At 37.0% G+C, this 12,332-nt stretch overlaps 1 protein-coding gene across 7 annotated transcripts; it reads right to left on the reverse strand.

The window, feature by feature from the left end:
* Positions 1-451: 451 nt before the first annotated feature.
* On the reverse strand, positions 452-11,764 carry LOC116616558. 7 transcript variants are annotated; one of them, XM_048720179.1, is made up of 6 exons: positions 11,694-11,764; positions 11,302-11,373; positions 7,127-7,338; positions 6,889-7,064; positions 2,888-2,970; positions 452-1,158 (listed from the first exon to the last, which is right to left on the reverse strand). In XM_048720179.1, exons 2-6 carry the CDS (start codon positions 11,338-11,340, stop codon positions 778-780), a joined length of 891 nt encoding a protein of 296 aa, XP_048576136.1. In that variant the 5' UTR covers positions 11,341-11,373; positions 11,694-11,764; the 3' UTR covers positions 452-777. The 7 variants fall into 7 exon arrangements, with proteins under 7 accessions (XP_048576136.1, XP_048576135.1, XP_048576141.1 ...); XM_048720178.1 differs by lacking the exon at positions 11,302-11,373 and adding an exon at positions 8,213-8,284 and having other exon boundaries at positions 11,694-11,716; XM_048720184.1 differs by lacking the exon at positions 11,302-11,373 and having other exon boundaries at positions 11,694-11,730.
* Positions 11,765-12,332: the final 568 nt, after the last annotated feature.

Genomic DNA, 12,332 nt, shown 5'->3' on the forward strand with positions numbered 1-12,332 from the left:
TAATTTTCTTAATGGAATTTAAAAAAAAAAATAACTGATTAATTGCATAATCCTGAATCTTACATTTACTTTTTGCAATTTCGTCAGCTTTTTAATCTAACACAAGAAAGGACCTGATCATAAAAGTACAAAAATACATTTTCACATCACATGTCTGTGTGGCCGTGAGGATACTTCTCGAATCCCTTTATTTTCCCGTTGAAAATCCACGGCTAATTTCTCTCAGCAATGTTTACCAGTGATGCGAAGTCGTTTTGCAAGCCAATACTGTTATGTAGATGAAAGATTGGTCATGACCAAAGTTAACAAAACTAGGAAAGACTGCTTTACTGTAACGGTTTTACTAGGGGTCAAAACCGGGCTTGAGGTATTTTTAGGGGGTATCTGAGAGATTATAGGCTTTTCTATTAGAAAGTGTATGTTTTGGGGTTCACAGAAAAAGAAGCCAACGTTTTCTAGATTATTTATTAATCCAGTCTTCTGAACAGAACGCTTTGACAATTTGTCACAGCGATATACAATGGAATAATTAGATCTGCGTTTAGTAAAATGTTAGTGAAATGTCATCCAGCTTTCTGCCGTTAGTTTAGAGTACAAAACAGACAATGACGCTTAAATCCCAACTCTCAAAAAGGACGAGGTGACGCTTTTAGTGGGAAGTTCCTATTTCTCCACTACATGCACTCTTGGGTTCTCTGGTACTCAGCTATATCTGTTGGGGCGCTGTTTAGAATATCAAACTTTACTTTGTTATGTTATGTGATTAAATACTCGCTTCTAGCATGTTTTACATTTGCATTTGACAGTCACTTCAGAGTCGACCCCTTCGTTATTTTTTGCTTCCTTGATCCACAAAGGTTTCGTGTGTCCCTTGTAACCAATAAACGCGTACGTCTGCCTCAGTGAGAGGAAGGTGCTGGTCGCCCCCAGGCTTGAGATGGCTGCCCTTGCTGCACTGGATAAATATTGACTTCCGTCGTCCACCACTGCTATGGCAACCATAACGTCATTCGGGAGGCCATTGATGTAATTCACAATCTTAGAGCCTGCGCTAGAGTCACCGTGCGTGTCGAAGGTGGCATTAGATATGATGTGATTACTTGCGCAGTCGAAGGAGACGAAGTTGTGACCACGATTGATGTAAATGCCATCTACTATCTGTAACAAAGGAAGGGACACGTCAACATCTATAAGCAAGTATGGCAAGCATTATGTTTCGTCTAAATGTTAAACGGGGGAATGGGGTGAGTGCGCGGAAATGCGTGTTGTAATAAGTGTGTTCGTAAGCTCATTCAAAATGGCCGCCACAAAAGGCAACACTCCTTGTATATAAAAAACAAATCGTTTTAGACAGCGTTTCGCTGCCAAAATAGCAACAAAATGACTCTTCTATAGAACTCCTTTGAGCTGATGGCCGGTTGAAAAATGAAGAGCAACACAAGCTTGATATGATGGTGTTAGTATAAACAACAATGCAATGGACGCAGGGTGTGGCATGCAAGTATACCATAAATGTATCAAGCCTCCACACACCCCTATCGCACACCCTTAAAAGCCCCTTTTGATAACGCAATTCGTTTCCAAGAGCACATTTTAACACATGTCAGGATGTTGAAAATTTCTATTTTTTAACAGACTAATGAATAACCCTGCTAGCAGAGCTTTGCTTTTTAAAAACACACTTTACTTGCTGATTCGCGTTTCGGGGGTTTTCGCGTTGTTCGTTTGTATCTGTGCACAAAACGACCAAAACAACGCGAGTAGCTAAAACCGCAAATACAAGTACAACCGAGAAACACTAGGGAAAAGTCTCTATTAGCAGGGTAACTAATGAATCACGCTGCTTGCATGAGTAACAAGGCTCGTAGTGAATTCTACAGCAGTATGGTAGAGAAACAGGGAACATGCTACTCAAGCATGATGTCAGCTTTTCCAAATACCATAACAACACAGCCGTAGCGAATGGCATTGGTCGTTACTTACGCAAGATGAAGCTGATGCTAATAGACTGTCTACCTTTGATGCTCTAGTGCTTAGTCCTGCTAAGGTGGCTCTGAGTAAATTCAAAGAACTTTCCCAAGAGGCTAACTGATTCAGTCAGCTGCTAGCCCTATCCCGTACATGTAGTAATGCGAGTATTGTGTGACCGCCCCACAATGCCACACGAGCGCCAGTTGCTTTACTGAGTAAAGAGTTCGCCCACCATCTAACCGAAAAACGAGTTGTTTTATTCAAAATTTCGGTACTCACATAATGAACAACACTCTAGACTAGCTTTTTCCTACTAAAACCAGGGGCGGATCCAGGATTTCAAAATAGGGGGTGGATAATGGCCGGATAGACGGCTTGTATCTGATCCAGTGGTTCGTGGTAGGTCACATAGATCTAACAATACTTCAAGCTGAACTGAATTTGTCGTGTTAGCAAACTCAAGCAGGAGATGAAACATGGACAGTACCTTCGCCGTAGTTTTTTCAAAGAAAGTGACTTTTTAATATTTCTTTTTGCTCAAAAATGGGGGTGGATATCCACCCAATCCAACCCCCCTGGAAACATTAATGATCACCTTGTTCTTAACCTTTGGACACCCTCCAAGCTAATTGTGGTGGGTACCCTGTGTTTTATTGAGACGCATGAGCATTTTGTTAAATTCTGGTGGTACCCTGTGCTCCATGCAGTATATCAGACTGTTCCCAGCTCGGAAACTATTCTACTTAAGGTGGCATTTTACCTTAAAGAGCATTTAAGAATGCTTAAGCTTACCAAATGAACTCTTAATAGTTTTAAAATGGCGAAAAACAGGTTTCAAAGTAGACAAAAGCCCCGAGACGGCAAGTTCTTTTAAGAATTGGCCTTACTTTTACCTTTCTTTAAAAATTGGCCTTACTTTTACTAAATGGAAGCTTATACCGTCCAATCTGATCTCTCCAGTAAGCTCCGATGATCGCACGTAGATCTGGTCCTGGTGCACTGCAAAGATTAATGTATCGTAAAGAAAGGCAAGGTATCACAAAGCAAGGCAAGGAACTGAAGGCAAGTCCCACCCCCATCCCTCCCCCCACCAACACAAAAATAATCAGGAAAGGACCGCATTCATGCTACCCGCCACCTTTTGCCGAATTTGCCACCTTCCCGACATTTTTACGTAGGTCTAGATACATTACTAGAGCTAGATACATTACTGAAAAAAGTGGTCTAAATTTTTGGCCGATTATACTTCAAAAAGTAAATCCTAAAATCCTGAAACAGTTCTCTAAAAACTTCTTCCCCCAAAATCCCTACTTATTCAAAAAATTAGATACATTACTAGATCTGGATACATTACTAGATCTAGATACATTACTAGATCTGGATACATTACTAGATCTAGATACATTACTAGATCTAGATACATTACTAGATCTAGATACATTACTAGGTCTTGATACATCACTAGATCTAGATACATTATTAGATCTAGATACATTACTAGATCTAGATACATTACTAGATCTAGATACATTACTAGATCTGGATACATTACTAGGTCTAGATACATTACTAGATCTAGATACATTACTAGATCTAGATACATTACTAGATCTAGATACATTACTAGATCTAGATACATTACTAGATCTGGATACATTACTAGATCTAGATACATCACTAGATCTAGATACATCACTAGATCTAGATACATTACTAGATCTAGATACATTACTAGATCTGGATACATTACTAGATCTGGATACATCACTAGATCTAGATACATTACTAGATCTAGATACATTACTAGATCTAGATACATTACTAGATCTAGATACATTACTAGATCTAGATACATTACTAGATCTAGATACATTACTAGATCTAGATACATTACTAGATCTGGATACATTACTAGATCTAGATACATTACTAGATCTAGATACATTACTAGATCTAGATACATTACTAGATCTAGTTACATTACTAGATCCAGATACATTACTAGATCTAGATACATTACTAGATCTAGATACATTACTAGATCTAGATACATTACTAGATCTAGATACATTACTAGATCTTGATACATTACTAGATCTAGATACATTACTAGATCTAGATACATTACTAGATCTAGATACATCACTAGATCTAGATACATTACTAGATCTGGATACATTACTAGATCTAGATACATTACTAGATCTGGATACATTACTAGATCTAGATACATCACTAGATCTAGATACATTACTAGATCTAGATACATTACTAGATCTAGATACATTACTAGATCTAGATACATTACTAGGTCTAGATACATTACTAGATCTAGATACATTACTAGATCTAGATACATTACTAGGTCTAGATACATCACTAGATCTAGATACATTACTAGATCTAGATACATCACTAGATCTAGATACATTACTAGATCTAGATACATTACTAGATCTAGATACATTACTAGATCTAGATACATTACTAGATCTGGATACATTACTAGATCTAGATATATTACTAGATCTAGATACATTACTAGATCTAGATACATTACTAGATCTAGATACATTACTAGATCTAGATACATTACTAGATCTAGATACATTACTAGATCTAGATACATTATTAGATCTAGATACATTACTAGATCTAGATACATTACTAGATCTAGATACATTACTAGATCTAGATACATTACTAGGTCTAGATACATCACTAGATCTAGATACATTACTAGATCTAGATACATCACTAGATCTAGATACATTACTAGATCTAGATACATTACTAGATCTAGATAAATTACTAGATCTAGATACATTACTAGATCTGGATACATTACTAGATCTAGATACATTACTAGATCTAGATACATTACTAGATCTAGATACATTACTAGATCTAGATACATTACTAGGTCTTGATACATCACTAGATCTAGATACATTATTAGATCTAGATACATTACTAGATCTAGATACATTACTAGATCTAGATACATTACTAGATCTAGATACATTACTAGATCTAGATACATTACTAGATCTAGATACATTACTAGATCTGGATACATTACTAGATCTAGATACATTACTAGATCTAGATACATTACTAGATCTAGATACATTACTAGATCTGGATACATTACTAGATCTAGATACATCACTAGATCTAGATACATTACTAGATCTAGATACATTACTAGATCTAGATACATTACTAGATCTAGATACATTACTAGATCTAGATAAATTACTAGACCTAGATACATTACTAGATCTAGATACATTACTAGATCTAGATACATTACTAGATCTAGATACATTACTAGATCTAGATAAATTACTAGACCTAGATACATTACTAGATCTAGATACATTACTAGATCTGGATACATTACTAGATCTGGATACATTACTAGATCTAGATACATTACTAGATCTAGATACATTACTAGATCTAGATACATTACTAGATCTAGATACATTACTAGATCTGGATACATTACTAGGTCTAGATACATCACTAGATCTAGATACATCACTAGATCTAGATACATTACTAGGTCTGGATACATTACTAGATCTGGATACATTACTAGATCTAGATACATTACTAGATCTAGATACATTACTAGATCTAGATACATTACTAGAATACATTACTAGATCTAGATACATTACTAGATCTAGATACATTACTAGATCTAGATACATTACTAGATCCAGATACATTACTAGATCTAGATACATTACTAGATCCAGATACATAACTAGATCTAGATACATTACTAGATCTGGATACATTACTAGATCTGGATACATTACTAGATCTAGATACATTACTAGATCTAGATACATCACTAGATCTAGATACATTACTAGATCTAGATACATTACTAGATCTAGATACATTACTAGATCTAGATACATTACTAGATCTAGATACATTACTAGATCTAGATACATTACTAGATCTAGATACATTACTAGATCTAGAAACATTACTAGATCTAGATACATTACTAGATCTAGATACATTACTAGATCTAGATACATTACTAGATCTAGATACATCACTAGATCTAGATACATTACTAGATCTAGATACATTACTAGATCTAGATACATCACTAGATCTAGATACATTACTAGATCTAGATACATTACTAGATCTGGATACATTACTAGATCTAGATACATTACTAGATCTAGATACATTACTAGATCTAGATACATTACTACTACACTACTACATTTTAGTTCTCTAAAATCTTCTTCTCTAAAAATCCCTACTTATTCAAAAAAATAGGCTAAAAGCTCCGCTGCTCTCTATTAATGTTCAAAAAACATTATTTTTCGTTAAAATGGATTGTATCTATACCTATAAAGTGAGCAGACAGGCAAAATTTGTAGAAAATTGACTCATTTTTGGAAACGGGGATTTGTTGACTCGTGAGACTGGCAATGGCAATCAATTACTTTGAAAAAGGGCAGCATTTCCTCGGAATTCAAGCTTTTTTTGAGGTATTAAATTACCTAAAAAAAATCTAAAAGACCTAAAATATTAAAAAAATCTTCCTTTTTTCGCGCCCGTTTCTTATATCTTACTACATTTCTAACTTCCCTATTTTTTCATATCTTACCGCATTTGTACGCCTTCCCGCCCTCTCTTATATCTTACCGCATCTGTACGCCTTCCCGCCCTCTATTATATCTTACCGCATCTGTACGCCTTCCCGCCCTCTATTATATCTTACTGCATCTGTACGCCTTCCCGCCCTCTCTTATATCTTACTGCATCTGTACGCCTTTCCGCCATCTCTAATATCTCATCGTATTAGTACGCCTTCCCGCCATCTTTCTTATCTTACCGCATTTGTAAGGCTTCCCGCCCTCTATTATATCTTACCGCATCTGTACGCCTTCCCGCCTTCCCTCATCATGCATGCCATACCACTACTGCAAAGATTGTTACTGCAGTTGGTCAGCGGCTTAACAATAGCGTAGTATGCGCCAGGCGCTGCGCCAGGTGTGAAGTGAGCCGGAAAAGCGAAGTGTGTAGCACCACTTAACTCGCATCTTGATCTTTTGAAGGAAAACAATAATTAGATCGTGTTCCTTTGTCTGTCTGTCTATCTGATACTTACTTTTGACGGATGTAGTTTATCGAATAGCAAGTGCTATTGCTCTTGCAAGTCATTCGACAGACTTCCTCGGTTGTAGTTATTGTATCGATCACGTGACCCTGTAGCATGGAATTTGGTATTTCAAAGAAGCCATCGCAAACATTTGCATAGATGTGTCGCCATAGCAACAGGGTGATTGAAAGCATCACTTTAGAAAGGGTCATGGCGCTGTGCTGAAATGGAAAATAGGTTTTTAAAAATAGTTTGCTGTATTTGGGAGTAGTGTCGATTGGGAAAGGTGGCGGTTTGAGAAAGTGGCGGTGGTTAAAGATCGATGAGTCTTTTAATGAAAGAATGGAGTAAAAAGGTTTATTCGGGTTCTGGTTTTAGGGAAAAAGGTGACAGTCGAGATAAAAATTAGAAGTAGAATAAAGATAGTATATAGTTTTCACCAAGGAGCATTTGACTGATGACTTGTTGGAAAGTTTTTCTCGTAAAAGTTCATTTTACGTGATCTAATGAATGCACCTTACACATGACTGGTGGCAACAAACCTTGGGGTAATTAATGCATGGCAATTTTTCAGGCACTATGATTATATTTGTCATAAATACCCAACAAAGAGAAAACCTTAGCCACTTGTTTTTGCTTTTATTTCTGTTATTATTATGATTTTTTTAAATAGCAGGGCACGGGTTGATAGGTGTTTTCGATTAGAGACCCAAAGAAGAGGTAAACTCGAGGAAAGTATTTGCGAGACATCGTCCATCTACATACCATCTACCCCATTCTTAGAAAAACACTTATCGAAGATGCTACTTTCTCCCATGGCCACTTCCTTTCAGAAACGACCACCAAATAACCGAGCATATAATACTACTTTTGTGAGTTCATATACCCCATTTTTAGGATAAAACACTTATCGATGACATGCTACTTTTTCTAACGGCCACTTTCTCCCACCGCCCCCTAACGAACAAAAACACCGAGCATATAATATTACTTTTGCGAGTTCACTTATAAAAACACGCATATTTTACCATAATAACGGGAGCAACATCAGTCAACTGAAAAATATGACAAATACAGTAATACCCCAGTACATATCTTCTCCCCTGCTCGGCCGCCAAAATGTGTCATTGTCATAAACTATCCTTTTCCATCAGACACATATTTTTCCTTTAATATGATAAAATACCGTTTCAGTGCATAGCATTGGAATTAACTTAAGAAATAACACAGGTACACCACTAGATAAACAGACAAATTGTAAAAATTAGTTACCCAGCCCTCGTCCCCCCACAAAAAAAGAAAACAGTTGTTTTTGGAAACATGGTTACTGACCTGCTCAATTTTTTTTAAGACATCAACGTCAAAAGGCATATTTTTAAATAAGTAAAAATAAAAAAAGTAAAATCCAGCAATATCCGCTTATACCCCTCCGACAAATGATCATTTACCGGCTGAAATAAACCAGGCAAGAGTACTACAACTTACGCACTTCTCTGTATCGAGTAGCTCATATTTTTCTTGTAAGCTTTGTTCTTTTCAGTTTTGAACCTTTATAAAGTTGTTAGGTTGTTTTTGATGAGAATTGAACCAATCATAGGCGTTCTTAATGAGAGGAAACTAGGCAACCAATCAAAGGCATTCTTTAAAGAGAGTAGAATAAGGCAATTATAACTTCAGGGGCAGGTGCTAATTTTCTTAATGGAATTTTAAAAAGAATAACTGGTTAACTGCATAATCCTGAATCTTATATTTTCTTTTTGCAATTTCGTCAGCTTTTTAATCTAACACAAGAAAGGACCTGATCATAAAAGTACAAAAATACATTTTCACATCACATGTCTGTGTGGCCGTGAGGATACTTTTCGAACCCTTTATTTTCCCGTTGAAAATCCACGGCTAATTACTCTCTGCAATGTTTTACCAGTGATGCGAAGTCGTTTTGCAAGCCAATACTGTTATGTAGATGAAAGATTGGTCATGACCAAAGTTAACAAAACTAGGAAAGACTGCTTTACTGTAACGGTTTTACTCTGGTACCTAAAGCCTTTAAATAGCACAAAATGTCGGGGGGGGGGCGCTCGTCGTATTTTTAGGGGTCAAAACCGGGCTTGAGGTATTTTTAGGGGGTATCTGAAAGATTATAGGCTTTTTTATTAGAAATTGTATGTTTTGGGGTTCACAGAAAAAGAAGCCAACGTTTTCTAGATTATTTAATAATCCAGTATTCTGAATAGAACGCTTTGACAATTTGTCATTCGAGACATTGATATACAATGGAATACTTAGATCTGCGTTTAGTAAAATGTTAGTGAAATGTCACCCAGCCGTTAGTTTAGAGTACAAAACAGACAATGATGCTTAAATCCCAACTCTCAAAAAGGACGAGGTGACGCTTCTTTTAGAGGGAAGTTCCTATTTCTCCACTACATGCACTCTTGGGTTCTCTGGTGCTCAGCTATATCTGTTGGGGCGCTGTTTAGAATATCAAACTTTCCTTTGTTATGTTATGTGATTAAATAATTAAATACTCGCTTCTAGCATGTTTCACATTTGCATTTGACAGTCACTTCAGAGTCGACCCCTTCGTTATTTTTCGCTTCGTTGATCCACATAGGTTTCGTGTGTCCCTTGTAACCAATAAACGCGTACGTCTGCCTCAGTGAGAGGAAGGTGCTGGTCGCCCCCAGACTTGAGATGGCTGCCCTTGCTGCACTGGATAAATATTGACTTCCGTCGTCCACCACTGCTATGGCAACCATGACGTCATTCGGGAGGCCATTGATGCCATCTCTCATATCTTACCACATTTATTCGCCTCCCGCCATCTCTCAAATCTTACCGTATTTGTACGCCTTTCCGCCATCTCTCATATCTTACCCTATTTGTTCACCTTCCCGCCCACTCATATACCGTATTTGTGCACTACCCGCCATCTATCGTATCTTACCGCATTTGTACACCTTTCCGCCATCTCACTTATGTTACCGAATTTTTTCGCCTTCCCGCTCCCTCATCTCTTACCGCATTTGTACGCCTTCCTGCCATTTCTCATATTTTACCGCATTTGTTAACCTTCCCTCCCTTTTATATCTCACCGCATTTGTACACTTTTTTGCCATCTCAATTATCTTATAGCATTTGTACGCTACCCGCCCTCTCATATCTTACCGCATTTTTAAGCCTTTCCGCCATCTCTAATATCTCATCGTATTAGTACGCCTTCCCGCCATCTTTCTTATCTTACCGCATTTGTAAGGCTTCCCGCCCTCTATTATACCTTACCGCATCTGTACGCCTTCCCGCCTTTTCTCATCATGCATGCCATACCACTACTGCAAAGATTGTTACTGCAGTTGGTCAGCGGCTTAACTATAGCGTAGTATGCGCCAGGCGCTGCGCCAGGTGTGAAGTGAGCCGGAAAAGCGAAGTGTGTAGCACCACTTAACTAAAAATAGTTTGCTGTATTTGGGAGTAGTGTCGATTGGGAAAGGTGGCGGTTTGAGAAAGTGGCGGTGGTTAAAGATCGATGAGTCTTTTAATGAAAGAATGGAGTAAAAAGGTTTATTCGGGTTCTGGTTTTAGGGAAAAAGGTGACAGTCGAGATAAAAATTAGAAGTAGAATAAAGATAGTATATAGTTTTCACCAAGTAGCATTTGACTGATGACTTGTTGGAAAGTTTTTCTCGTAAAAGTTCATTTTACGTGATCTAATGAATGCACCTTACACATGACTGGTGGCAACAAACCTTGGGGTAATTAATGCATGGCAATTTTTCAGGCACTATGATTATATTTGTCAAAAATACCCAACAAAGAGAAAACCTTAGCCACTTGTTTTTGCTTTTATTTCTGTTATTATTATGATTTTTTTAAATAGCAGGGCACGGGTTGATAGGTGTTTTCGATTAGATACCCAAAGAAGAGGTAAACTCGAGGAAAGTATTTGCGAGACATCGTCCATCTACATACCATCTACCCCATTCTTAGAAAAAACACTTATCGAAGATGCTACTTTCTCCCATGGCCACTTTCTTCAACGAACGACCACCAAATAACCGAGCATATAATATTACTTTTGTGAGTTCACTTATAAAAACACGCATATTTTACCAAAATAACGAGAGCAACATCAGTCAACTGAAAAATGAAAAATATGACAAATACAGTAATACCCCAGTACATACCTTCTCCCCTGCTCGGCCGCCAAAATGTGTCATTGTCATAAACTATCCTTTTCCATCAGACACATATTTTTCCTTTAATATGATAAAATACCGTTTCAGTGCATAGCATTGGAATTAACTTAAGAAATAACACAGGTACACCACTAGATAAACAGACAAATTGTAAAAATTAGTTACCCAGCCCTCCTCCCCCCACAAAAAAAGGAAACAGTTGTTTTTGGAAACATGGTTACTGACCTGCTCAATTTTTTTTAAGACATCAACGTCAAAAGGCATATTTTTAATAAGTAAAAATAAAAAAGTAAAATTCAGCAATATCCGCTTATACCCCTCCGACAAATGATCATTTACCGGCTGAAATAAACCAGGCAAGAGTACTACAACTCACGCACCTCTCTGTATCGAGTAGCTCATGTTTTTCTTGTAGCTTTGTTTTTTTCAGTTTTGAACCTTTATAAAGTTGTTAGGTTGTTATTGATGAGGAGAATTGAACCAATCATAGGCGTTCTTTTAATGAGAGGAAACTAGGCAACCAATCAAAGGCATTCTTTAAAGAGAGTAGAATAAGGCAATTAAAACTTCAGGGGCAGGTGCTAATTTTCTTAATGGAATTTTAAAAAAAATTACTGATTAATTGCATAATCCTGAAACTTATATTTACTTTTTGCAATTTCGTCAGCTTTTTAATCTAACACAAGAAAGGACCTGATCATAAAAGTACAAAAATACATTTTCACATCACATGTCTGTGTGGCCGTGAGGATACTTCTCGAATCCCTTTATTTTCCCGTTGAAAATCCACGGCTAATTTCTCTCAGCAATGTTTACCAGTGATGCGAAGACGTTTTGCAAGCCAATACTGTTATGTAGATGAAAGATTGGTCATGACCAAAGTTAACAAAAATAGGAAAGACTGCTTTACTGTAACGGTTTTACTAGGGGTCAAAACCGGGCTTGAGGTATTTTTAGGGGGTATCTGAGAGATTATAGGCTTTTCTATTAGAAAGTGTATGTTTTGGGGTTCACAGAAA

This window comes from Nematostella vectensis, chromosome 12 (genome assembly GCF_932526225.1).
Source record: "Nematostella vectensis chromosome 12, jaNemVect1.1, whole genome shotgun sequence".
Classification (NCBI taxonomy): Eukaryota; Metazoa; Cnidaria; class Anthozoa; order Actiniaria; family Edwardsiidae; genus Nematostella; species Nematostella vectensis.